At 43.8% G+C, this 27,898-nt stretch overlaps 2 protein-coding genes across 4 annotated transcripts in view; both read right to left on the reverse strand.

Annotated features, from left to right (window-relative positions):
* The window catches only part of TANGO6 (transport and golgi organization 6 homolog), a 195,529-nt gene extending 193,460 nt beyond the window's left edge, over positions 1-2,069 (reverse strand). For 2 of the 3 annotated variants that reach the window (XM_072731624.1, XM_072731623.1), the window contains exon 1: positions 1,099-2,069. In XM_072731624.1, coding sequence (XP_072587725.1) covers positions 1,099-1,132 — 34 coding nt within the window. In that variant the 5' untranslated portion in view covers positions 1,133-2,069. The remainder of the gene's footprint in view (positions 1-1,098) is intronic. The other variant, XM_026011568.2, reaches the window with a different exon arrangement.
* A 10,696-nt stretch (positions 2,070-12,765) lies between these two features.
* Positions 12,766-27,898, reverse strand: part of CDH1 (cadherin 1) — a 75,264-nt gene continuing 60,131 nt past the window's right edge. The window contains exons 10-16 of the mRNA XM_072731680.1: positions 27,601-27,845; positions 23,470-23,615; positions 20,668-20,892; positions 20,130-20,360; positions 18,262-18,392; positions 16,771-16,914; positions 12,766-14,589 (exon numbers count right to left, since the gene is read on the reverse strand). Coding sequence (XP_072587781.1) covers positions 14,380-14,589; positions 16,771-16,914; positions 18,262-18,392; positions 20,130-20,360; positions 20,668-20,892; positions 23,470-23,615; positions 27,601-27,845 — 1,332 coding nt within the window. The 3' untranslated portion in view covers positions 12,766-14,379. The remainder of the gene's footprint in view (positions 14,590-16,770; positions 16,915-18,261; positions 18,393-20,129; positions 20,361-20,667; positions 20,893-23,469; positions 23,616-27,600; positions 27,846-27,898) is intronic.

Here is a 27,898-nt window from a genome sequence, read left to right on the forward strand (position 1 = left end):
AACAAAATAAGTCAATCAGAGAAAGGCAAATACCACATGATTTCACTCATATGAGGAATTTAAGAAACAAACAACACAAGCTAAGGAGAAAGAGAGAGATAAACCAACAGACTCTTAGCTAACAAGAACAAACTGATGGTCACCAGAGGGGAGGGGAAGTGGGTGGAGGGATGGGTGAGATAAGTGATGGGGATTAAGGAGTACAGTTGTTGGCTCCCCAGCGTAGCCCGAGCCTTCAGCCCAGGGTGTGATCCTGGAGACCCAGATTGAGTCCCAGCATGGAGCCTGCTTCTCCCTCTGCCTGTGTCTCTACCTCTCTCTCTGTGTGTGTCTCTCATGAATAAATAAATTAAATCCTTTAAAAAAAAAAAAAAAAAAGTACAGTTGTTGTGACAGGCACCAGGTGTCGTATGGAATTGTCGAATCACTATATTGTACACCTGAAACTAGTGTAACACTGTATATATTAACTATACATCCTGGCTATGGTGTGTCTGACTGGCTAAGTGGGTAGAGCATGGCACTCTTGATTTTGGGGTGGTGAGTTCAAGCTCCACCTTGGGCACAGAGTCTACTTAAAAAGTAAAAAATAAGGATCCCTGGGTGGCGCAGCGGTTTGGCGCCTGCCTTTGGCCCAGGGCGCGATCCTGGAGACCCGGGATCGAATCCCACATCAGGCTCCCGGTGCATGGAGCCTGCTTCTTCCTCCGCCTGCGTCTCTGCCTCTCTCTCTCTCTCTGTGACTTATCATAAATAAATAAAAAAATTAAAAAAAAAAAAGTAAAAAATAAAAAGTATCCTGGCTCTACCACTTACTAGACTGACATCGTACCAATTTCCATTGTACCTGAACTTTGGTTCTTCATCTGTAAAATGGGATACGAGTACTACCTATCTCATGGGATTGTTGAGGACTAAATAATATCCAGGTCAACAGCATACTCCTGGGCCTGATACTCAGTAGGGACGCAACTACTGTTATAAATGACTTCCTTTCACTTCTCCCAGGACAATGTTTGGGGGAGTTTTTGCATTTGGGGGAGTTATCTCAACATCCGAGACGTGGAACATCACCTCAAGGCCCTTCATGTATCTTACCTGGCTCAGTCCACACAAACCCCTTCCTGCACATACACGGTCCTACTGCTGGTGACCTTTCTCAAAGCGTCAGACAACCTCAGAGGCTCCGGATGGCACAGTCTGCCTTGGTTTGAGAATGGACCTTGACCTGCCCCTAACGTGCCCACGTGATCTGGGGGCAGGGTAATCTCCTCAGCGAGCCCTACGTGTCCTGGGGGTAAAAGGAAGAGTGCCAGGCTCATCCGAGGTCCCTTCAGGTCTACAGCGGGAGATTCTGTCAACTCATCCCGAAGGAGGGCAAGTGACTGAATCCGTCCCACAGGCTGGCTGTCCCTAAATCTTCTCCCCACAGCCAGCTCGAACGCCACTGCTTCCTTTTTCTGTACAATCTCCGGCGTCCACAGGGGGCCCTGCGCCCTTAGGAGGCTGGACCCGGCTCTCCGCGTCTCGAGCGCCTCGCCTTCGGGCAGCTGCCGCAGCCCCTACCTCCGCGCGGGGCAGGAAGGGCTGCAGGGAGCCGTGGGGCAGGGCTACTGCCGGGTGCCTGGCACGAGGGAAGCGCTCGAGAGACGTGGTGCCGTCAGTAGTCAGCGGACCCCATCCCCTCCTTGAGCTTCGGTTTCCTCAAGTAAAAAGGAGGCTGCACAGACAATGCCCAAAGCCCCCGGGAGCGGGGCGTGGCGGCCTCAGGATCGGGGATCCCAGGGAGGGCCTGAGGGGCACACACTACGGAAGGCAAGGCAGCCCGGGAAGACTGGCGGCCCCGGGAGTCCCGAGGGCTGCCCGGCGCCGAGATCCGTCCTCTCACCTCCCGGGCTCAGCAGCAGCTTCAGCGCCTCCAGAATGCTCCCCAAGCTGCACGTTTCCAGAGCCTCGCGGCCCGCGGCGGGTCGGGGGGCCGCCATGACTGGAGTGGAATGCGCCACTGGCGACCGGCTCAAGCGCCCCGGCGGGCCGGCATCGCCGCCATGTTGAATGTGGCGGAAGGCGCTGGGGGCGGGGCCCGCTGCGAGGGGCGGGGCCTGTAGGGGCGGGGCCGATTTGGGGGGATGATTCTATGAATATTTTCTCAGGCTCGTTTTACTCCCCGGCGGGGGCGGGGGGGAGAGACAGCTAACACCACCTGCCTACACGCACAATTTCAGAAATTCAATATGATTAAAGAAGAAGGAACAGGGTTGCATAGTTTATCATGAGATAAGGTGTATCAGTATGAAAATAATAATTTGTGTATGGAAGCGCTAGAAGGCATAGCGAAGTAAACAGATGCTGTGCCTACTTGTAATGAAGTTTGGATACATAAAGCAATGTTCAACTGAATATCGTTGAATTTCTTTATGAGCGATATTTAAAATCAAGTACTGAGGGTGCATAGCTGGCTCAGTTGGTAGCGCAGGAGAGTCCTGAGTTTAAGGGCATGGAGTCTACTTGAAAAAAATAAAAATAATGCCAAACAGAAACACATCCATTTTGTTTTGTTTTGTTTTAAAAGTTTTATTTATTTTTTCATGCAGAGAGAGAGAGAGGCCGAGACACAGGCAGAGGGAGAAGCAGGCTCCATGCAGGGAGCCCGACGTGGGACTCGATCCGGGGTCTCCAGGATCACGCCCTGGGCGGATGGCAGGCGCTAAACCGCTGAGCACCCCCCTAGGCTGCCCCACATCCATTTTGAATAGCTACAAATATTGCTCTTGGTGATACAATATTTGAAATGGACTAATTACAGTTCCCAATAAAATTTAAATCTTTGCTCCATTTACATCCTTGAAAAATTCTCTGTATATTAAAATCATGCCCCCCCATAACCTTAATATGTAAAACAGCATTCCTTTGAGAATCAAACCATCAGAGACAGGTTTTCACTTACATAAATCTTTGTGGGCCTTTTTAAAAAGACTTGTTCATTTGAGAGAGACAGCAGTGAAGGGAGGGGCAGGAGGAGAGAGAAAGGAAGAGAATCTCAAGCAGAATCTCAGCTGAGCACGGAGCCCCATTCAGGACCAATCTTACAAATCCTGAGATCACTACATGGAGCTGGATCCCACTACCCTGAAACAGGACCAGACCCAGATACTCAACCAACTGAGCCACATAAGAGCCCCTCCCAGTGGGACATTCTAAACTTTTGTCTGAAAGTCATACTACAAATCTAGGAGAGGACTTCTGAAAACAAGACCTTTAGTGTGCCTGCCTCTCCCTTCACTAAAAGCAATAATCTCTTATATCATTCTCAACCACCCTCACCACCCACTTTCTGAAAGTGCTCCCAAGCAAGCTGTCCTGCTTCTCCTTGAGATCCCCTGAGCTAGCTTGAGTTCACTACTGTTGACTTCCCTTCAGCATTTAGCTGATAGAAGTCTTAGGAAGTAGGATGTGATCCACTGCCAGCCCCTACCACTGGAGAAAGAAGCTGGTTGTTTAAACTCCTTTCTCAGGCCCCTCTTAGTCACTCCCAGGACGTCAGGCTCCAGCCCAAATCCATCAACTATTTCCTCCTCTCTAAAGTGAGGAGATAAGGGATCCCTGGGTGGCTCAGCAGTTTTGCGCCTGCCTTTGGCTCAGGGCCCAATCCTGGGGTCCCAGGATCGATTCCCGCATCCAGCTCCCCCCGCATCCGGCTCCCGGCGTGGAGACTGCTTCTCCCTCTGCCTGTGTCTCTGCCTCTCTCTCTCTCTATGTCTATCATAAATAAATAAAAATAAATCTTTAAAAGAAAATAAAGTGAGGAGATAACAGATCTATTTTCACAAAGCTATTATAGAGAGTTAAAGTGATATTGTTCTTAAATATTTAGCAATGTATGCCAAAGATGGGATGCTTTAAAAAATTGTACCAGGGATCCCTGGGTGGCTCAGCAGTTGAGCGTCTGCCTTCAGCTCAGGGCATGATTTCGGAGTCCCGGGATCGAGTCCCACATCGGGCTCCCTCCATGGAGCCTGCTTCTCCCTCTGTCTGTGTCTCCGCCTCTCTCTCTGTCTGTGTCTCTCATGAATAAATAAATAAAATCTTTTTAAAATAAATAAATAAAAAATTGTACCGTTATCTTATTCTCCATCTCTTCCTCAAATAAAATTCTACCACAATGTCTTTAAATTGGAAAAACATTTTTGAAGGGGAAATTAATGACCTATGAAATTACCACAACTCTTTTTATTGTGTTGTATATCCCACTGAAGACTTTGGCAGAAGATAGTTTTTCTTCAGTTACGTACGTATCCAAGTTCATTTTGGAGAATAAAAAATTTGAGGTTCCCTGTAAAGGCCACCAAAACAAACAAACAGCAACAACAACAAAAAAACCCAATGGGGTGCCTGGGTGGCTCTGTGGTTGGGCATCTGCCTTTGGCTCGGGTCATGATCCTGGGGTCCTGGGATCAAGTCTGGCATGGGACTCTTCTCAGGGAGCCTGCTTCTCCCTCTGCCTGTATCTCTGCCTCTCTCTCTGTCTCTCATGCATACATAAATAAAATTAAAATTAAAAAGCCCCCAAACAAAACCCAAAAGTTTAAGTCATTTCAAGATACTAAACATTTAGCGAAGTGGGTGTAAAGCATTTTGCGGGAAAGGCCTACCCCTAAGATTTCTGGGCACTGGAGTAGAAACACAGGTGGAGGCCTTCATACCATATGCCTAAGTATTTCAAAGTGTAAATCAAACAAATAGACTATTAAATAAAATGTCTTCTATTCTCCTACTTTGAAAAATATACCAGGTTTGAGTTGAAAATTGTCAGACTTGGCCTTAGAGTTCCATATTGAATGTGCCAGCACAGGGGAAACCAACCAGGGTTGGCCTGGCCTGACTCCTTTTTCTTCCCACTAGTGTCTCCATCCTGCATTCACACATGTGGACACCACAGCCTGGATATGCATACACCCCTAAAAACTACTACTTATCCCCCTAGGGTGGGGGTGCATACACAGGGAGCATGGTTCACCTTCCAGAAGGCAGACCCAGGGAAGAGGCCCACATAGCACTGGAAGCAGACTGGGGATGGTTGGAAAGGAAATTCCAGAGTCCCAGAACTTGGAGTGAGGTCTGAGAGGAAGGTGAGGATTTGGGTTGCGCAGTTCCCTAAGACTGGTGTATTCCTTGTCCATAAAGATATGCATCGTGGAGGAGGCCAGGTAGGGCCTGTAGAGCAGAAGACCCAGGGTAGGGACCCTACCAGCCAAGTCTAAGGGTTGTAATGGTGTGGGATTTACGAAAGACGGTAAGAGGAGCCCCAGAGGTGAGAATCCTTTATCCCAAAACATTATGGCACCAGATCTTATCATTTGAGCTCTAAAGGCTCAGATACCACAAAATGACACAGCTAACTTCAAAAACAGTGTTATAAAGATCCTATAAGTTTTTCCAGCAAAAAAATTTATCACATATAGAATATTGGATGCATCTTAATACATATGAAAGGATGTTGGAGGAGTGCTTGGGGTTTATAAGGTTATAAATAGGCTCTGCATCTGAAAAAAAGGAAGCATTCTCAAGCTTCTCTTGCCCTAAAAAATTATTAAAATTGGCTTTTAATTACTCTACTTCCTTAGAATCCGGTATTTACACTTACAGGTCTTAGTTTATAGAACTGAATTCTGGTCTGGCAGCCCCTTCCTCGGTTTGCTCTGTGTGGCTCTGTTAAAACACGTAAGTACAGCTGGGAGACTCCCTCGCATGTGCTGTTAAACATCCATCACAACCAATATGCACAAGAGCTAATGAGAGGCTGCTGCTTCCCTTGCAATGAACCATACGGGGATGTTCAAGACACACACACAGAGGTCTGTATTCACGGAAACTATTCCACGGATTTGAAGTCGAGCAACTAGGAGCCCATTATCAGGGACGTGAGAGACAGCAGCTGAACATCGCATCCAAGCTGGCTGGGGCCTGCTTGCCTCAACCCAGAAAACTAACAGGCCTAATGGCACCCAACAGCCATCAGTGGCTGTTTTATAGAAACATAATTCCCAGTAAAGACCAGTAAAGCAAATTAAGAGTTCTTCTGGGTACATATCTTCTAAAGCCATGGTAGTAACTGGAGTGGCTGTATTCCATTTTCCATAACTGCCCCCAAACTCTTACCCAATTCTTGTCAAAACCTTACTCACTGCGATGATCTTCATCACTCCACAAAGAAGGGGTGCCTGAAGCTCATTAATTTTTCATTTATTTTATTTTTAGGGCATTTTTAAAATGTAAGATTTTAGGTAAAATCTGAACCCCAATTTTCACTTATTTTAAAGGAAAGGCTTTCTCTTTAGCATCAACCAGATATTTATAGGAGAGGAGGAACTTTTCTCTGTCCTCTTAGATTTTGTCTATTTTTTTAAAATTTTTATTTATTTATGATAGTCACACAGAGAGAGAGAGAGAGGCAGAGACATAAGCAGAGGGAGAAGCAGGCTCCATGCACCAGGAGCCCGACGTGGGATTCGATCCCAGGTCTCCAGGATCGTGCCCTGGGCCAAAGGCAGGTGCCAAACCGCTGCGCCACCCAGGGATCCCTGTCCTCTTAGATTTTGAATAGGGAGGCCTGTGAATTAAACTGACAAGAGACAGATTAGTGAGAGAAAGAAAGATTTTTATTCAGATCCAATGGAGTTCACAGAAAAATGTGACTTAGAAAGGTGGTTAGAATTTGGGGCTTAGGGACGCCTGGGTGGCTCAGCAGTTGAGTGTCTGCCTTCAGCTCAGGGCATGATCCTCGAGTCTGGGATCGAGTCCCACAACAGGCTTCTTGTGGGGAGCCTGCTTCTCCCTCTGCCTATGTCTCTGCTTCTCTGTGTCTCTCATGAATAAATAAATCTTAAAAAAAAAAAGAATTTGGGGCTTATAGTCCATCTTAATAGAGAAAGGCACGTATGGAGAAACAAATGATTTTGAGAAAAGAAATGAGATAGGAAATAGGATTTAAAAAAAAAATGATTTGAGAAAGAGAGCACAGAGGGAGAGGGAGCAGCAGACTCCCTGCTGAACAGGGAGCCAGATGCAGGACTTGATCCCAGGACAGTGAGATCATGACCCAAGCTGAAGGCAGACACTAAACCCACTTAACCCAGGCACCCCACAGATAGGATTTTTTTTTAATAGATAGGTGACTTTCTTTTGTTAGATAAGGTTTTCCTTTGTTTTGAGAGAGAGCATGCACACACATGAGTAGGGGGTGGGCAGATTGAAAGGGAAAGAGAACATCTCAAGCAGACTCCATGCTGAGTGCAGAGCCCAACACAGGGCTCGATCTCACGAGCTTGAGATCATGAGCTGAGCCGAAATCAAGAGTCAGACATGCAACCCACTGAGCCACCCAGGTGCTCCTGTTTAGGTGATTTCTTACCCTGGGGTGCCAATTTCTAATCTCTGGTAGTAGAAGCCAATCCTCCGTGCTTATGGAACTCCTTGGAAAGGGATTTATGATTGCTGAATTTGTTGAGGGAGCTCTGCTTTTAGACAGATAAGGGGAGTTTGGAAAAAAACTTCTTCACAGGGGTATATTCTAGATCCCTTCTTATTTCAACTTCCAGAGGGTTCTCTACTGTGTCAGGTACCATCTCCAAGCCAACTCATCTTCCCTGCCAACAGAAGCCTTCACAGAAAGCCACTTTGGATCTGCTCACACCACTTTGGTTGTTCTATTGAACCCACTAAATCTAGTGGATCCAAAACAGAACACTTGGCCTTTTTCTCTCCTAATACCCTGCGTTTGCTCAAGCGATTTTCTCCACCCAAAACTTCCTTGTTGTGCCCCTTATTCTTTGACAGGAAGTAGGATTTATTGGTGGCATGAGCAGGGAGAGGGCTGTGCGAGGTTCTCTTGAGTGCTAAGTCCTCCATTTGTCCAAGGGGCCATGATTAGGGATGCATTTGACCCCACAGCCATCTGGAATGAGCTGCTTTTCAGCAACCAGGTCTTTAAATTTGTCCACATTATTTTTTTTTAGATTTTATTTATTTATTATTCATGAGAGACACACACTGAGAGAGAGGCAGAGACACAGGCAGAGGGAGAAGCAGAGTCCTCCATGCAGGGAGCCTGACGTGGGACTCAATCCCGGGTCCCCAGGATCACGCTCATGACCGAAAGCGGCACTAAACTGCTGAGCCACCCGGGCTGCCCAAATTTGTCCACATTAAGCTTAGTAAAGCCCCACTTCTTGGAGATGTGGATCTTCTGGTGACCAGGGAACTTGAACTTGGCCCTTCATAGGGTCTCAATCACATGCTCCTTGTTTGGCCCTTGGTATGGATGGACATGAATGACTTATAGGATCTTTATAACACTGCTTTTGAAATTAGCTGTGTCATTTTGTGGTATCTGAGCCTTTAGAGCCCAAATGATAAGATCTGGTGCCATAATGTTTTGGGATAAAGGATTCTCACCTCTGGGGCTCCTCTTACCGTCTTTCGTAAATCCCACACCATTACAACCCTTAGACTTGGCTGGTAGGGTCCCTACCCTGGGTCTTCTGCTCTACAGGCCCTACCTGGCCTCCTCCACGATGCATATCTTTATGGACAAGGAATACACCAGTCTTAGGGAACTGCGCAACCCAAATCCTCACCTTCCTCTCAGACCTCACTCCAAGTTCTGGGACTCTGGAATTTCCTTTCCAACCATCCCCAGTCTGCTTCCAGTGCCATGTGGGCCTCTTCCCTGGGTCTGCCTTCTGGAAGGTGAACCATGCTCCCTGTGTATGCACCCCCACCCTAGGGGGATAAGTAGTAGTTTTTAGGGGTGTATGCATATCCAGGCTGTGGTGTCCACATGTGTGAATGCAGGATGGAGACACTAGTGGGAAGAAAAAGGAGTCAGGCCAGGCCAACCCTGGTTGGTTTCCCCTGTGCTGGCACATTCAATATGGAACTCTAAGGCCAAGTCTGACAATTTTCAACTCAAACCTGGTATATTTTTCAAAGTAGGAGAATAGAAGACATTTTATTTAATAGTCTATTTGTTTGATTTACACTTTGAAATACTTAGGCATATGGTATGAAGGCCTCCACCTGTGTTTCTACTCCAGTGCCCAGAAATCTTAGGGGTAGGCCTTTCCCGCAAAATGCTTTACACCCACTTCGCTAAATGTTTAGTATCTTGAAATGACTTAAACTTTTGGGTTTTGTTTGGGGGCTTTTTAATTTTAATTTTATTTATGTATTCATGAGAGACAGAGAGAGAGGCAGAGATACAGGCAGAGGGAGAAGCAGGCTCCCTGAGAGGAGCCCCATGCCAGACTTGATCCCAGGACCCCAGGATCATGACCCGAGCCAAAGGCAGATGCCCAACCACAGAGCCACCCAGGCACCCCATTGGGTTTTTTTGTTGTTGTTGCTGTTTGTTTGTTTTGGTGGCCTTTACAGGGAACCTCAAATTTTTTATTCTCCAAAATGAACTTGGATACGTACGTAACTGAAGAAAAACTATCTTCTGCCAAAGTCTTCAGTGGGATATACAACACAATAAAAAGAGTTGTGGTAATTTCATAGGTCATTAATTTCCCCTTCAAAAATGTTTTTCCAATTTAAAGACATTGTGGTAGAATTTTATTTGAGGAAGAGATGGAGAATAAGATAACGGTACAATTTTTTATTTATTTATTTTAAAAAGATTTTATTTATTTATTCATGAGAGACACAGACAGAGGGAGAAGCAGGCTCCATGGAGGGAGCCCGATGTGGGACTCGATCCCGGGACTCCGAAATCATGCCCTGAGCTGAAGGCAGATGCCAAACCGCTAAGCCACCCAGGGATCCCCCTCTAATTTCATTCTTATGCATGTGGACCCAATGTTCTCGGCACCATTTGTTGAAAACACTGTCCTTTTGGCAGAGCATGAGGAAAATAGGGATATTGAAATAGCGATAGAACAGGACAAATGGCCGCTACACTTGTGGTGAACATAGCATAACGTGTCAACTTGCCAAATCACTAAGTTGTACACCTAAAACTAATGTAGCATCATGTCAACTATATTCAAAACTATACTCAAAAATGTATACTCAACTATACTCAAAAAGATATAATCATCTTTGTATTATAGAAAAAACAAAACCTGTCCTTTTCTCACTGAATGATCTTAGCATCTTTATAGAATATCATTTGACCATCTATGCAAGGGTTTATTTCTGGCTTCCTGATTTCTCCCCAACTTTAATTGTGAAATACTTTAAACCTGCAGAAAAATCAAGATAGTACCTGAACTCTTACATATCCTTTACCAGATTGTCACTGTGAGCATTTTGTCATTTGCCTTTGTGCTACCGCTTGACATACTTTGTCGAACCATTTTTAAGTTGATTTCCAGACATAACACTTTATCCCCAAATTCATCATCTATCTCCTAATAAAATTCTCTAGGTCAATTATGTTCCCATGAAGATGAATATTTATTCAGGAATATCATCTACCCTAAGATCGGCATCAAAATTTGCCCAATTCTGGGATGCCTGGCTGGCTCAGTCGGCTAAGCATCTGCCTTTTGGCTCGGGTCATGATCTCAGGGTCCTGGGATCAAGCCGTGGGTCCCCCTCCCTGCTCAGGAGATGGCCTGCTTCTCCTCCCTCTGCCCCTTCCCCTGGCTCACGATCACTCTCTCAAAATCTAAAAAATAAAACTTGCCCGATTAGAAAAAAAAGTCTTATGGATTTTAAATGTTCACTCCTGGACCCAATCTAGGTTTATATATTGGCAGCCTTTCAAACTATACTTAGAATTACCAATATCACCTAGTAAGTCTACTCCTGGGTAGATAGCCAGAATTGAAAAAAAAAAAATTAAGATTTTATTTATTTATTAACTAGAGACACACACACACACACACACAGAGGCAGAGACACAGGCAGAGGGAGAAGCGGGCTTCATGCAGGGAGCCCGATGTGGGACTTGATCCTGGGACTCCAGGTCACGCCCTGAGCCAAAGGCAGACGCTCAACCACTGAGCCACCAGGTGTCCCTGAAAAGTTTTTGTATGCCAGTGTTCACTGCAGCATCATTCACAATAGCCTCAAGGTAGAAACTACCCAAGATGAATGGATAAGTAACATTTGGTGTACATAGACACAATGAAACAAGGGTCGGCTATAAGAAGGAATGCAGTCCTGGCACAGGCTGCAATACAGAGGACACCGGGAAACATGAAGCCAGGTGAAACAAGCCAAAATTAAGAGGACACTTATTACATGACACTACTAATATGAAATACCTAGCAGAGTGAAATTCATGAAGATAAAAAGTAGAATGGAGGTAACCGGGGCTGGGAAAGGAGGGAACAGGGACTTATCACGTATGGTTTTAGAATTTGGGATGATGCAGAGGTTCTGGAAACATGGTTATACATTTTGAATGTACTTCATAGCACTGAATTGTACCCTTGAAAGTAACACACATTCAGTAGAAACCATACTTCAAATTTTTATGTTTTCCTGGGCTAGCAAAATATGGTCGGACTCCCTCATGATGCTGGGCAGTGGCAGCCACAGCTTGTTCCTGTGATCTGGAAGGTAAACAATTGATACACTTACAACCATTCTGTTTCTCACTGTCGGAGCTATTCAACACTATTACAAAACAGGTTTTGTGTGAGATGCTTTCACTCAACTGTAGGTTAAAGTAAATGTTCTGAGCACATTGAAAGTGGATTAGGCTAGGGGTGCCTGGGTGGCTCAGGTCATGATCCCAAAATCAAGCCCCACATCCTTCCACTCTCTACCTGCCCCTCCCTACAACTTGTGCTTTCTCTCTCAAATAAAATCTTAAAAAAAAAAAAAAAAAAAAAGTGGGTTAGGTTATCATGTCTGGTGGATTAGGCATATTAAATGCATTTTTGAAATATTCTTTTTTAAAATATTTTATTTATTTATTTATGAGAGAGAGAGAGAGAGAGAGAGAGAGAGAGGGGCAGAGACACAGGCAGAGGGAGAAGCAGGCTCCATGCAGGGAGCCTGATGTGGGACTCGATCCCAAAGGCAGACACTAAACCGCTGAGCCACCCGGGCTGCCCTTGAAATATTCTTAACTTATGATGGTTTATTGGTATATAACCACACTGTAAGTCAAGTAAGATCTATATATATATATATTTCACCCCCATTTAAAAATTCACACACACACACACACACACACACACACACACACACACACACACACTATTATACCCCTCCAACAAAGTCAAGTCACAGAACAGGTTTTCTTAACAGCAGCACCACTGACATCTTGAGCGTGGTGGTCCTTTGTTGTGCATGGCTGTCTCATGCGTTACTGGATGTTTAGCAGCATCCCTGGCCTGGGCTTGATGCCAGTAGCACCTCCTCAGTTGCAACAATCAAAGTTATCTCCAGAAATTGCCCAATGTCCCCTGGGGAGAGGCTAGGGTCATCTTTGACGGTAGACCCCCGAACTACACCAACTTTGCTGACCCACTGAATACTGTCTGAAGCTCAACTTTTTTTGGTCCCTCAGTGTCGCCCACAGTTTTTCCATCAATAAGAGAATGATTTCTCCATATACCACATGGATAGTTATTTTTCAAATCAAGTGACCTTTTAAATGCAGTTTCCTGTACTCTGCCCACAAATAGAAGGACACAAAGTTCTGGGGGAGTAATTTCAACATGAAGCTTCCTTCCCCATGTTTTGAATGAGCTCAACTATCACTGGTCTTGCCTAGAATTGTGGTATAATCATATAAAACAAGTGTTTGACAATGGTTTAACAAAATTCTTTAATAAAATTTATAAAAATGAATATTTAAGAATTTTCGCAGCTTAAATTGTTTTCCTTTTCCAGACCTAAAGAAAATACAAAATTATCCATACCCACACACATATACACTCAAAACTACATTAACATTCTCTATACAGGACTAAATTAGAGTTTAAATTGCTGAAAAATCAAGACAATTCCAAGAAGTGATTGCAGGGATGATTTTTTTTCTTTGAAAAACAGCTGACAGACAGTAAAGCAATTTAAGATAAAATTATTTCCCATGGTTGTCAAAAGTTCCTTGAAGTTCACATTTCAATTTAAAAAAGATCCAAGTCAAAGCTCTCCCCACCCTCCCTTTGCCAACACCCTTTAGGGTCATATTTTCTTCCTGCTCCTAAGGGGGGGAAAAAAGAATTTCCTAATATTGTCAGTTTTCTATGCACACTTAGAATTGGGGCACCTGAGTCCAGATCAGGCTGCATTTTCGGTAGACATTAACAAAAGCAGGCACCTGGGGATTCTTGGCCTCAGATACAAACTGTGGCCTAAGGATTGCGATAGGACACACTTGTCGGGATTCTTCCATTCTTCAGAATTTTCAGGACTAGAGGTAGAGCCACCTCAGTTATCCTCAGCATCAGTTTGCTAAAACGCCAGGCTCAATGACCGATCCCACCTGCCACCTCCAAGTCCACTTTTCACGTTGCCCTTGGCTGTGACAAACCTCCTTCAATCTTTGGCTGCAGCACTGCAGGCACTACGCTAAATATCAGAATAGATCACGCTTCTGTTTGAGTGATAAGTGAGCATTAGAAGTTGAGTGGCACCTGAAAATTCACCACCTTTTCTGGTCAATGCTCCTTGTTCAGAACCAAAGTAGCCCAATAATGACTTCCACCTGACAAACACACTTAATGCAGAACAAGTCAGTGGATGGATATGAATTTCAATTTATGTACTTAGGAAATAAAGGAGAACCACTAAAGTCCTTACGAGTCCATAATACCCAGTCACACTACCATCAAACTAAGACCAAGTCTCTTATCCTGAAAGGGCCCAATAATTTCTGCAGCAGAGAACTCCTGTCTGAGGCAATGTAAGTTCAGAAGGAGTTAAGAGTGGTTATTAGAACACGGGACACCAGTGCAGTGATAGGAGAAAAAAGAACACAAATTAAAAATAATTACACACACACACACACACACACACACACACACAAACAAACACAATAGAGTAGTTTAGCCCTACCTTCCTTTAAAAAAATGAGACAAGTCAATAAGGCAATCTGCAAATTGCTAGCAGAACCTTCTGGAGGCTTTAGCTATTCTTTTGAAATATAAACATGTGGGGGGTCTTTTGGATAGCATCACCATTTAAAGAATGATGAAAGAAAGAAAAAAAAGCTTCAAAGAATAGGTCAAAATCGTTCTAACAAACACACAGATTAGATCTATAAAGTAGAAATCCTAACTATCCTAACTATATATCACTGTGCATTTTCTCTTCTCCAGAAATTCCTCTCAGATGAAATGGGAGCTGAAAACAGTCACCTCCGCATTTTCTACCACATGGTATAAGGACTCATCTTCATTTGTCTCAAGTCCCCTAGTCGTCCTCGCCACCTCCATACATGTCCGCCAGCTTCTTGAAGCGATTGCCCCATTCATTCAGGTAGTCATAGTCCTGGTCTTGGTCTGACTCTGAGGAGTTCAAGGAGCTCAGGCTGGCAGCTTCAGAACCGCTTCCTTCATAGTCAAACACGAGCAGAGAGTCGTAAGGAGGAGCAGTGGGGTCAGTGTCCGCTGCCTTCAGGTTCTAAAAAAGAAGGAAGATAGTAGGATCCTTTAATGAAAGGAATCACACCCCTGTCAGGCAAGATGCCTTCTCTAGGTGCCTCAAGCAGCAGCATGTAATGCACAATAACGCAACAACCATCCTAGAGAACACAAGGAGCAATCCGCACCAATAAGGTAAATTTATACAAACTGGCAAGGAGGATAAACAATATGTTGTTTGATGAAAAGAAAAATTATGGATAAATATGCAGAATGTTTCCCCTAAACTAATGATAAATTATATGTAGGCAGGAGAGAAGCCAGTCGGGATGGACAGAGGCTGAAAACAATGAGGATAGTCATACTGGTTCATACAGCATCGCCACCTGGAAAGGTCTGGAAAGATGAATGCCAAACTGTTAATGGTTAACTCTAGAGAATAGAGTTGGAGGCAGTAAGGAAGGATTACATTTTTTTCTTTATGTACATTTTACAAATTTATTATATATTTATTTATAATAAAATTATTATATTATTTTATAAGTAATGCAATGACATTAATATTGTAAGTTAAAAAAATAAAGCTACTATCAGATGTGACGATACACAAATGAATGTGAATGGAAGAAAGGACCTGAATTCAGATTTACCTAAGAGGGAGGTTTTTTGTTTTGTTTTGTTTTTTTAAAAGATTTTATTTATGTATTCATGAGAGACAGAGAGAGAGAGGGAGGCAGAGACACAGACAGAGGGAGAAGCAGGCTCCATGCAGGGAGCCCGATGCGGGACTTGATCCCGAGACTCCGGGACCACACCCTGGGCTGAAGGCAGGCGCTAAACTGCTGAGCCACCCAGGGATCCCCTAAGAGGAAGGTTTTAACTGGACCTTTCTAATTTTTATTTATTTATGATAGTCACACACACACACACACACACACACACACACACACAGAGAGAGAGAGAGAGAGAGAGAGAGAGAGAGGCAGAGACATAGGCAGAGGGAAAAGCAGGCTCCATGCACTGGGAGCCCGACGTGGGACTCGATCCCGGGTCTCCAGGATCGCACCCTGGGCCAAAGGCAGGCGCCAAACCGCTGCACCACCCAGGGATCCCTTAACTGGACCTTTCTAATCCCAGCTTTCTAGAAGATCCATTGGCTAAAATCAATGTGGCCTGCTCACTTCCAACACTGGCGTGCTTTGTGTAGTCCCTGGTGACAACTACCATAGGAAACTGAAGCAAAACCAGCCTCTACCAGGAAGACTCGCTGAGAGCCACTGGACCATACAGACAAGCCCTGAAAATCATTTAGTAACTGTGCAAGTGATCAGGGAACATTGTTTAAGGAAATAGATCCTGCTGTACTATTAGCTTACTTGGTTCTTTGCTCATCTTGACCCCTAATTTGTCCTCATCTTACCCTAAGCTAATTAACTTAATGCCTTATTTCTCATTCTCCCTTGCAGATAAGGACAATCTTGTGACAGTTCTGGCCAGTAACATATGGGATGAATTCCCTACTTGCATTAACACTTTGCTAGAACAAAGATTCTTCTTCTTCTTTTTTTTTTTTTAGAACAAAGATTCTTTGGCCTCTGCTCCGCCCTTCCTACTCCTTCTTGACTAGAATACAGACCCAAAGCCTGAAAGTGTAGCAGGCATCTTGTGATTATGTGGCAACAAGCATGGGAACAAGGATTCATGGGGTTAATCTACTCCTATCTGTTTAAGCTTTGAGAGTTTATAGCTGAATGTATTTCTGACATCTACAAATTGATGCCATTTTCCTGGCCCTTAGGTAGACCTGTGATATACACATACTATCACATCCCAACCAGCAGTGGGATGCAGGGGCAAGAAGACTCATTAGTGAAACCAAATTGGATCTACTTTGAATCTCTTTAGTTTCATTTCTAGTTCTACTAAATCCTTACAAGCAATTCTTGGTTTTGCCATATGGATACTGCAAATTCACTAGGAACAATTTGAAGTGCTTTTAGTTCTGAAATTCTGATGAGACTCAAAAAATAGCATTCAGGGATCAGGCAAGGAGAAAACATGGTAAAGCAAAGAATCTAAACACTTTCTCCTCACTTTCAATACAACTGCTCCTATCTATCTATCTATCTATCTATCTATCTATCTATCTATCTATCTATCATTGGGATGCTCCTGACTTTAGAGATGAGTTGCACCATAGCTTTTGACTTTGCTGACTTACTTCATCAATAAAGTTTCCAATTTCATCAGGATTGGCAGGGCGGGGCCGATACTGGGGCACACTCAGGAGGGTTGGGGCCACATCATTACGAGTCACTTCGGGCCGAGCATCCAGGCCCCTGTGCAACTGGCTCAAGTCAAAGTCCTTTGGAGAAAAAGATAAAAATAGAGCAAAGAGTTAAAAAAAAAAAAAAAAAAAGTCCAGGGGTATATTTGGATGTACCAGATCATGTCCTGTCAACTACATGATAGTTATAAGCATGTGCCAATATAATCGGAAATGACAGCTTTCAACCTGAGAGCTTTCAAAATATCACTAGAATAAAATACAGCATAAAAAGATTCTGAGGAATAACTCTGGGCGTGGATGTAGACTGTTGTACCTTATTGGATAAATCCCAACCAATCTACAGATTCTTGTGAGCCTAGCTGCCATAGACTGAATGTCTGTGTCCCTCAAAAAATTCACACATTGAAGCCTAACCCCCAATGTGGTGGTATTTGGAGCAAATACCAAGGAGGTATTTGGAGGTGCAACTTCTAGGAGGTCATTAAGTCAGGATGGTACGCGGAGCCCTTGGGAATAGGATTGGTGCCCTGATAAAAGACACCCTAGAGCTCCCCTTCTGCCTTGTTGAAGTACACGTGACATTATGGCTGCCTGCGAATGAGGAGGCAGCCCCCCCTCCCCGAAAACACCAAATCTGCTGGTACCTTGACCTCAGACATCCCGGTCTTCAGAACTGAGAAAAATTTCTGTGGTTTTTAAGCAACCTGTGGTATCCTGTATAGCAGCCCACATAGACTAAGGCACCAGCTGAGATCAGCAGTTATCCCCGACGGACACTGCTCTGTACCCTAATATGCTGTAACACCAGGCACTGAAATTCTAATCAGCGACTGTTCTTCCAGATGAGTTCAGCAAACACACTCATGCATGGCCGGAGCCAAAAGTAGAACTCTGAGATGGGGCCTGAAGTTCCCTTTCTAAACACTTTCAAAAATTCTTCAAAAGGCTTCTGGCTGACTCAGTCAATAGAGCAACCAACTCTTGATCTTGGGGTCACAAGTTTAAGCCCCACGTTGGGCTCAGAGATTACTTAAAAAAACTGAAAACTCCAGGCTAAGGCAAGACCATCTATAAAGGGCTAGAGATTTTAACATCCACAAAAAGTGGGGAAATAACATTTGGCATACCTAAAAGCTCAAGGGAAACAAAATATTACAACAGAGTAGTTGCTTTATGTGAAAGATAATTTGAAGTTTGTGTCCTGAGGACATCGATGAGGAGGCTAAGCTCTGGAGTCAGACACCTGGTTCTACTGCTTCCTACCTGTGTGACTTTGGCTAAGTTGCTTAACTGCCCTTTGCCTCTGTTCATCTGGGCGCCGAACAGAACATGCTATTTCAAATGTCTACCTTCTTCTAATCATCGCTTCTTCCAAATAAAGAGATGGCAATTTAGCTTTTTATCACTGTTTAGAAAACATACCTGATCCTCTTCTCCACCTCCTTCTTCATCATAGTAATAAACATTGTCCCGGGTGTCATCTTCTGGGGGAAGTAAGGGCTCTTTGACCACCCTTCTCCTCCGAACAAATAGCAGAAGCAGCAGAATCAGGACTGGTGTGGTGAAGAGAGAATAAGGAGAGCCACAGGTCAAGAAGGCCATAAAATGCAGCTATCACAGAGCACCACTGCCTTGCCCACCAGGCAGAGGGCTGTCAGACAACCCACATGGTGATGCTCACATAACTTGAAGTTAATATATGCAGTGTAACACAGTAGCCAAGTGTAGTAGGGAATTCAAGTGTAGTCTTTAACTGGACTTAAACCAAACAGTCATTTCCCAGAACCTGAGCTAAAATGCTCTAGGGCAGAAGAAATGGTAGGGGCAAAGGCCCTGAGGCAGGAGTATAATTGGCATGATTAAGAAGAGGCGAGATGAGCATGGCATAGCAGGGTTAGTGAGGGGGAAAGTGAAAAGGAGTTTAGAGGGGTGGCAGGAATGTGGTAACTACTGGGAGGACTTTGGCTTTGATTCTGAATTGGAACCACTGAAGGTCTGTGAGGAGGGTTGGGTCAGCCTAAATGTGATTGACAGATATATATTATTTTTAATCAGTTCCAAGAAGTGTGACACAGATCATATGATAGCCTGTATATTCCTTATTTTCTCTTAAGACAAAAATCATGTAAGCAACCTCTAAAATCAGGTTAATTTCCTAAGTTTTCATCTGATCTTGGGGTATTTCGAGGATACATGTGATTAATAACTAATTGTTAAAAAAATTTAAAACTATTTATGAATGAAAAATGTATGAAACTTCAGTGTGTTTTCTTTATAGGCGTTTGTGCCCAAGTATCTCTAAAGGATACACTACTGAAGTAGTATTGCATTGAAACAAGACTTGGAGAAAAGATTTCTTAGAAGTACCCAACCTCCTGGGATGCCTGGGTGGCTCAGTGGTTGGGCATCTGCCTTTGGCTTGAGTTGTGATCCTGGGATCCTGGGATCAAGTCCCGCGTGGGGCTCCCTACAGAGCCTGCTTCTCCTGCCTGTGTCTCTGCCTCTCTCTGTGTGTCTCTCATGAATAAATAAAATAAAATCTTAAAAAAACAAAACAAAACCCCAAGCTGGTCCCACTGCTCCCTCTAAGAACTTTCTTCTATTCCAGCCATGTTGGCCTCCTCTTTGCCCTCCACAGTCCAATCAAGCCTTCTCTGTGTCTTCATCAACCATAGGAACCAGTTTGTACATGGGCTCAGGTGAGGATAGTGCTGCAAGGCCTTGCTGTTCCAAGTTGGCCCAAGGACCTGCAACATCTGCACCTGTAACCACCCTGGGAGCTGGTTACAAATGTGGAATCTGAGGCCCCCACCCCAGACCTCCCAGATCATGGGATCTGAATTCTCATGCAGGTAAAAGGAAAAAAAAAAAAAAAAGAACCCTAATGCAGGTGATTTGTAGGTATTTGAGCATGAGAAGAACTGCCGTGAGGGACTGAAAGAACAAAACAGAAGGACTGGGCTCCTGCTAAATTTTGTTTTTTTTTTTAAATTTATTTATGATAGTCACACACAGAGAGAGAGAGAGGCAGAGACACAGGCTGAGGGAGAAGCAGGCTCCAGGCACTGGGAGCCCGACGTGGGACTCGATCCTGGGTCTCCAGGATCACGCCCTGGGCTGCAGGCTGCGCTAAACCACTGCGCCACCCAGGGATTCCCCTCCTGCTAAAATTTAATGGAATAAGGCTGCCTTCCAGTCTTGGCCAACTTATCTCTGAACTGTTCAGTAAGGGATAAAGATCCCCTATTTTATAGAAGCCAAAGGCTGCAACACTTGCCAAGCATACATACTTAGTAGAGCGAGGATTCCTCCGAGAATGCCCAGGATGGCAGGAACCTGCAAGCCTGCTTCGGCGTAAGGCGCCGTCCTCTTGCAGCTGTTGACGACACCTTCGCAGTCGCACACAAACACATCTAGGGTGGTCACCTGGTCCTTGTTCTGGTTATCTGTGAGCTTGAGATTTATTTTGTAGTCACCCAACTCTAAAGTTTTCTTTGGCTTCAAAATTAGAGATTCACGAGCTGGAGGAAGCAACAAAAATAAATGATGGGACAAGGGGAGAAGAAAAATCTCATTCTAGAATAAATACTGGGGTAAAGAAAAAGGAACTGTTTGGGCTGCAGATTACTGGGCAGTATGTTGCAAGTCAGATACCAGAAAGGAAAGGGACATTTGGTGGAATCCCTGAAAAGTAGAAGGGGCAAATAAACAAACATCAAACAAAAGCAGTGACATCTGGGAGCTGAGAAGGGAATTTCAGAAGGGGACAGTGTTAGAAGCAGGGAAAGCATGGGGTCAAAGTTTCTGAAGTAAGACTCCAATTCCCACCTGGGTCATTGTACTCGATGGTCCAGTTGACACTTGCGCCGTGTGTTAGTTCTGCTGTGAAGGGAGATGTGTTGGGGGGAAGATCTGGATCAATGATGTTGATGACATGAGGCTGTGGGTTTTTCTGGCAGAAGTCCATATTTCGAGGTTCTGGAATGGGGCCATTGTCATTCACATCAGAGAGGACCAGTAGAAGAGTTCCCGTTCCAGTAGCAACTGGAGAACCTAAGGGGGAAAAAAAAAAGGAAATACCATAACTCAGAAACATTCATTCATGAAGCTCTACTGCCTCCCTCAGACCAAATCCCAATCTTGGCTTGGCTCTTCAGGGCTCCATCACCAGGAGCCCTCACCATCCCAGGTCATCTTCACTTTAGGTTGGGCTGCTCTCTGGCACCACTTTAATGATTATTCAAATTATCCTCATACCAAGGACATCCTCCTCCCTCTTCTACACATACCTTTATGCATCTATTAAACTTTAACCATTCTAAGAATTCCTCATTGCCCCCCTACCAGTTCTCCCTTTTCAGAACTTCTATGGCTTTAAGGTCATTATCAAAGGGTTGAGCTTTTTTCTTTTTTTAAGATTTTATTTATTTATTCATGACAGACAGAGACACACACACACACAGAGAGAGAGAGAGAGGCAGAGACACAGGCAGAGGGAGAAGCAGGCTCCATGCAGGGAGCCCAATGTGGGACTCAATCCCAGGACTCCAGGATCACACTCTGGGCCGAAGGCAGGCACTAAACTGCCGAGCCACCCAGGGATCCCCTAAAATCTTTTTTAAAAATTTAAAAATATATTTATTTATGACAATTCGGCACCATCATACCTTAGTCATTATTATCAAGTCAGGGGTCAGCAAACTAATGCTTTCAGAACAATTTAGGAACACAGCTGTGCTCATTCCCCTTTTACAGATTGTCTGGCTGCCCTTTTTTTTTTTTTTTTAATGTTATCTATTTGAGAGAGAGAGAGAGAAATAGCAAGGGAGAGTATGAGAGGGAAGGAAAGAGAAAAGCAGGCTCCCCAGCAGCAGGAAGCCCGACACAAGGCTCTATCCCAGGACCCCGAGAACATGACCTGAGCTGAAAGCAATTAACCAATTGAGCCACCCAGGCACCCTCTATGGCTGCTGCTAGGGTGCAAAGGCAATCAAGACCACATGGGTCTACAAAACTAAAATACTCCCTTGGCCCTTCCTTTACAGAAAGTAAAGGCACCAACCTATGTTCAGATGCCATCTCCTCCACTTATTTCCAGGCCAAGCTGGAGCGTTCCCATGCAGCCAGAGACAGCCACCCGGTGTGGCTGAAGCCAGGGGCTAGCTTTCCCTTCAGGCAAAAGCATTCTGTGACTGAGACCCCATCATGGACTTATTTGCCTTGCTCTCTGCTTTTAACCTGCTTTCAAATTACAGCTGCAGGAGCACGCTTCAGATTCTAAATGACGAGGCCAGACTTATCCAAGGACATTCACAATGTGATGGAGGCTGCATCATTCAACAGCCACCTGTCCAGCTCCATCATGGCCTTACCTGCCCTGCTGTGTTTTCAGATCATCAAGCCTGGAGTTACTACCTCCAGAAGTTGGGGAGTTGGTAAGAGAAAGAGAATCTATCACAATCCTAGGAAGAGAGCAGGTTTGAACAGTTCCCACATGGTTTCTAAATATCTAGCTGAGGGATATACTTGCACATAAAGGCAAGGACAGGGACATTTACTTATAAAACTCATGGAAATAATGAACCAGTGGAAACCACCCCAGTGCTCTTTAAGATGTGAATGATTCATTGATGCTACATCCAAGATAATATTTTCAGATTTATAAGGTGTCAAAGTAGATCTGTCTTAAAGACATATTGTAAATAATAAGAATACCAAATAAATTAAAATTTTAATAGTTTTTGTAATAAAAACAAAACCAGGCTATAAAGGAGATAGTGGCTTCATAATACTATATTTCTATATGCATATAAATGTAATCAAATACATGGAACAGTCTGGAAGGAGCCACGATTCACTCCTAATGATAAAGATAAAAATGATGATAGTCCTTGTAGAGCATACACTGTGTAGCAGGCACTCTTCTAGGGCACATTTATATAAATGAACTCATTAAAAATCCAGATGGGGGGCGCCCAGGTGGCTCAGTTGGTTAAGCATCTGCCTTGGGCTCAGGTCATGATTCCAGGGTCCTGGGATTGAGCCCCACATCAGGCTCCCTGCTCAGTGGAAGTCTGCTTCTCCCTCCCCCACCACCCCTCCATCCTGCTCGTGCACTCTCTCTCAAATAAGTAAATAAATAAAATTTTTTTAAAAATTTATTTATTCATGAGAGACACAGACAGAAACAGGCAGAGGGAGAAGCAGGCTCCATGTAGGGAGGCCAACATGGAACTCGATCCTGGGACTCCAAGGATCACGCCCTGGGCCGAAGGCAGGTGCTCAACCGCTAAGCCACCCAGGCGTCCCAACAGAATCTTTTAAAAAAAATTCAGATGGGGTATTATCATTTTGTCAGAACAAGGAAGTGAGGGACCTAAGCTTTCATCCTAGGATCCAGATCCAGGCAGTCTGGCTCCTGTGGGGAAGGAGTAGGTTCAGGTATAAAGATGGAATGGTGAAAAGAACCTCTGCTCCACCTAATTATTTGTACTTTTGAAAATCATATACTTTTGTTCCAGAATACAAGAAAAAGAATGAATTCTTGCCTCTAAAGGAAGGGTGGGGGCAAGGAAGCAAACTAGCCAGTAGAGTGAGGCAGCAAAGGCCAAATGCTAAGGGCACCCTTACCGTTGTCAATGGCTATAATGAGGGCTTCATACGTGCTATTCTTCACGTGCTCAAAATCCTCTCTGTCCAGCTCAGCCCGAGTGAAAATGGCACCAGATTCTGGATTAATCTCCAGCCAACCGGCAGCATCCCTCCAAATCCGATACCTGAAAAGGCACAAGCTCTGGCTTAGAACAGTAAACAGCATGTAAGTGAAGAAGGGTAAGGTTCCTTTTTGTTGACCTATTCCATCTACAGGAAAGCATGACCATCCATGTCCCCCTCACCTGGATTTACCCATCGTTGAATTCATCATTTGAGAATAAATGGCAGACATTATGTTCTTTTATTCATAAATACTTCAGTGTATTATCCCCTAAGAACAGAGGCATTTTTATATATAACACCATCTGATTTAATTTCAGGAAACGTAACTTTGATTTAATACTATTATTTAATATATGGCACATATTTAAATTGTCAATTTCCCAAAAACTGTCCTCCAGAACATCCCTGCCCATATTCAGGATCCATCCATGCGTGTGACATTTAAACATCATGTTTCCCTAATATGGAATTATTCCTTAGCCTTTCTTTTCTTTCTCAACACTTTTTGGAAAAACAAAAGGCAGGGACAACACAACATGACATGATGTGCCACTTGATGTGATTGTACAGTTTGTTAAGTGCCCAACTTTTGGTTTCAGCTCAGGTCATGAGATTAAGCCTCACATCGGGCTTTGTACTCAGCACACATTTGGCTTGAGTCTCTCAGTCTCTCTCTCTCTCTCTCTCTCTCTCTCTCTCTCCCTCTTCCCTCCCTCTCTGCTCCTTCCTGCAGCTCTTTCTCTCTAAAATAAATAAATCTTGAAAAAAGAAAGAAAGAAAAAGAAAAATGTAGGCCAGTTATCTTAGAGAAAGCCCCTCAATTTGAGTTGGTCTGATTATTCCCTAAGTAGATTATGCGAGGGAAGGGGAAGAAGAACACTGCGTAGGTGACATGTGTCCTCAGTGTATCAATCACATTAGGAGGCACAAGACAAAAAAAAGACAAAAAAAAAAAAAAAAAAAGAGGCACAAGACATCTGTTCTTGGTGAGGTTAACTCTGATCACTTGGGTAAGGGACAGGCAACCAGATCTCTTTATAGTCAAGGTACCTTTTTACTCTTGGTAATTAATCTATGACCTAAGGGGAGAAAATGTGCCAATATGCTGTTCACCAACTAGCTGTCATTCATTAGATTTAGGATCCGTGGATAATTCTTGCAGTAAGCAACAGATACTATGATCTCTATGTGTTTTCAAAAGTAGACTCTTTCAGACCAGCTTCCCAAAGGAAGCTCATTTCACTACTGCAGGCAAAGACATCAACCCATAAAATGCAAGGTTCCATCACTGAACAAAAACCCTACAGTATTGTTTGTGGTTTTCCACTATACTTTTCCTTTTTTCTAAAAGAAACTTTATTTATTTGAGAGAACAGTGAAAAGACAGAATAAGCAGGGTAAGGAGCAGGAGAAGCAGACTTCCCCGCTGAACAGGGAGGCCCACATGGAGCCTGATCCCAGGACGCAAGGATCAAAACCTGAGCTAAAGGCAGATGCTTAAAAGACTGAGCCATCCAGGAGCCCCTTCCACTATACTTTTCGAATTTCATTATAAACACATCTTACGGGACGCCTGGGTGGCTCAGCGGTTTAGCAACTGCCTTTAGCCCGGGGCGTGGTCCTGGAGATCAGGGATCGAGTCCCACATCGGGCTTCCTGCATGGAGCCTGCTTCTCCCTCTGCCTCCATTTCTGCCTGTATGTGTCTCACAAGTAAATACATAAAATCTGAAGAGAAAAGAAAAAAGAAAAGGTGGGGAGACCTTTGCACCAAGAGGAAAAGGAGCTGAACAATGTCCTGGCAGCCATGAGGAAAGCAGCAGCTAGGAAGGACTTATCCACTCCCCTCTGCATTTAACAAAGCCTTCTTGGGACTTGGAAAACACACACACACACACTTACTTTACTAGCCCTTATATTTTGGACCACAGGAAGAATCCTTGGATTATGAGCAGTACATTGAATATATGTATGAAATGAGAGTATTTAACTTAGTTCATATTTTATTTTTAAGAAATCTCTATACCCAACATGGGGCTCAAACTCACAACCCCAAGATCAAGAGTCACTGAGCCACCCAGGTTCCCGAACTTCAGAGAATTTTAAAGCAATCTCAGACATCAAACGATTTCTCCTGTAAATACCTTAGCACGTATCTTATATAGAAATGGTTAAAAACAAAACAAAACAAAAAACAGAATGCCACTAACACATCCTGCAAAAATAACAATAGTTACTTAATGTCATTTTAATGCCACATCCATGTTCAAGTATCTCTAATTGACTCAAAGGTGTTTTTATAGTTGGATTGTTGAGTCCATATTTAAGTGTAGTCTACACATTACAATTGGTTCATTTTCCTCTTAGTACTCTCTTAATCGACACCAGCCCCCCCACCCTTTTGCCATTCATTCATGTCTTGAAGAAACAGTACCATTTGTCATATAGTTTCCACATTCTGTATTTGGCTGACTGCTTCCTGTGGCATTTAAGTTTCTTCATTCTCTGCATTTCTTCGAAATCAGATCCTAACACTTGACTACATTCTGTCCCAACTTTTGTTTCCTCCAAAAAAAAAATTTCCTTAGTGTACTCCGTGCATGCTACTGAATCACATCAAGTGGCACATCATGTCATGTTGTGTTGTCCCTGCCTTTTGTTTTTTTAGTAAATGTTAAAAACCAGGGGTACCTAGGTGATTCAGTTGCTTAAGCATCTGCCTTTAGCTAAGGTCATGATATCAGGGTCATGGGATTGGGGCTCACATCAGGGCTCCTTGCTCAGCAGGGAGCCTGCTTCTTCCTCTCCCTCACTCCCCCACATCTCCCACCCCAACTCCCATTCCTGCTCATGTTCTCTCCCTCTCTCAAATAAATTAAAAAATTCAAAAAAACTATGTTGAAAACAATCAGAAGGCTTGGAGGTTATCAACCTCCATTTAAAAATTCCCCATCATCCCTGACCTAATCATTCAATTCTAGCAGGCTTAAGCTCACTACCTGCACCCTTTATATATTTCTCCTGTACAGGGCACATATGTGGTCTAAAGGTATTCAAGAGCTCTTTTGCTCAGGACAGAATCAGCATAAAAAATTCCCAGAATAATCTTAAAAGCTGAAGTCCCACTTAAACTTTTTTCTTTTTTTTTTAAGATTTATTTATTCATGAAAAACACAGAAAGAGAGGCAGAGACGCAGGCAGAGGGAGGAGAAGCAGTCTCCATGCAAGGAGACTAATGTGGGACTCCATCCCAGATCCCAGGATCATGCCCTGCAGCTGAAGGCAGATGCTCAACTGCTGAGCCACGTAGGTGCCCCACTTAAACTCTTTTTGTTTGAAGTTCGAAGTTTCAGAAGTCAAAAGTACTGATGCTAAAACACAAACACATCCCAAAACAAAAATATACTCAATTAGTAAGCAAGATGCTACTCCAGATTTGTAGAATGTTTTTTATAAATAGTTCAGTATTACAGTTTCCTCTAAAGTAGATGTGAACAGGCAGGAACTTCTCTGAGAAGAAGTGGGCACATTGGACAAGCTCTGTTCTCCCGGGAAATCACGTTACAAATCACAAGACACAGGTGTCATGTTTGGATTTGTGCTTCCTCAAATAGTTATTTCCTACTCAAATCCAGCCCTCAAAAGATTAAGGACCTTCTCTGTCTTAGATGGTCATGGGGTGTTGCTCTTGGTTTGCACATCCATGGGTATGATTTAGTTTACAGAGGTGCCTTCCAGTTTAAAAGGAGAAGAAATAGTGAGCTTCTTAATAATACAACACCTCGTATGTAATTGAAAACCACACTTCGGCTACACTGCATGAACCTCGAGAAGCAACACAGTAGAATGGCTGGCCGTGGAGGGAATGGAAAAGGTGTGGGGAATGGGAGTTTAAAAAAAAAAAAAAAAAAAAAAAGGCAAGCCAGACAAGAGAAGGGTCTTGCACAGACCAACGATGATAAAATACTAAGAACTAAGTATTTTATACACATACACACACAACTCCCCAGTTCCTGCTAGTCTGTTGAAAAATCTCCACACTTACGTTATCCTCTGTTCCATATATGTATCTGGATCCTCGGCGGTGTAGGATGTGATTTCCTGGCCCACACCAAAGTCTTCAGGGATTGACACTACCTTTGGGGAAGGGATGAAGATGGGTGCTTCATTCACATCCTCCACGTCCACAGTGACAGTGGCTGTGGAGGTGGAGAGGATGACCTCAAACGGGATCACATTCACCACGGTCACGTACAAGACATACTGCTGCTTGTCCTCAAAATCCAAGCCCTAAAGAGAACAGAAATGAGTTAAAAGAACCTATTTTATGTTAGCTTAGGAAA

Source organism: Vulpes vulpes, chromosome 12 (assembly GCF_048418805.1).
Source record: "Vulpes vulpes isolate BD-2025 chromosome 12, VulVul3, whole genome shotgun sequence".
Lineage (NCBI taxonomy): Eukaryota > Metazoa > Chordata > Mammalia > Carnivora > Canidae > Vulpes > Vulpes vulpes.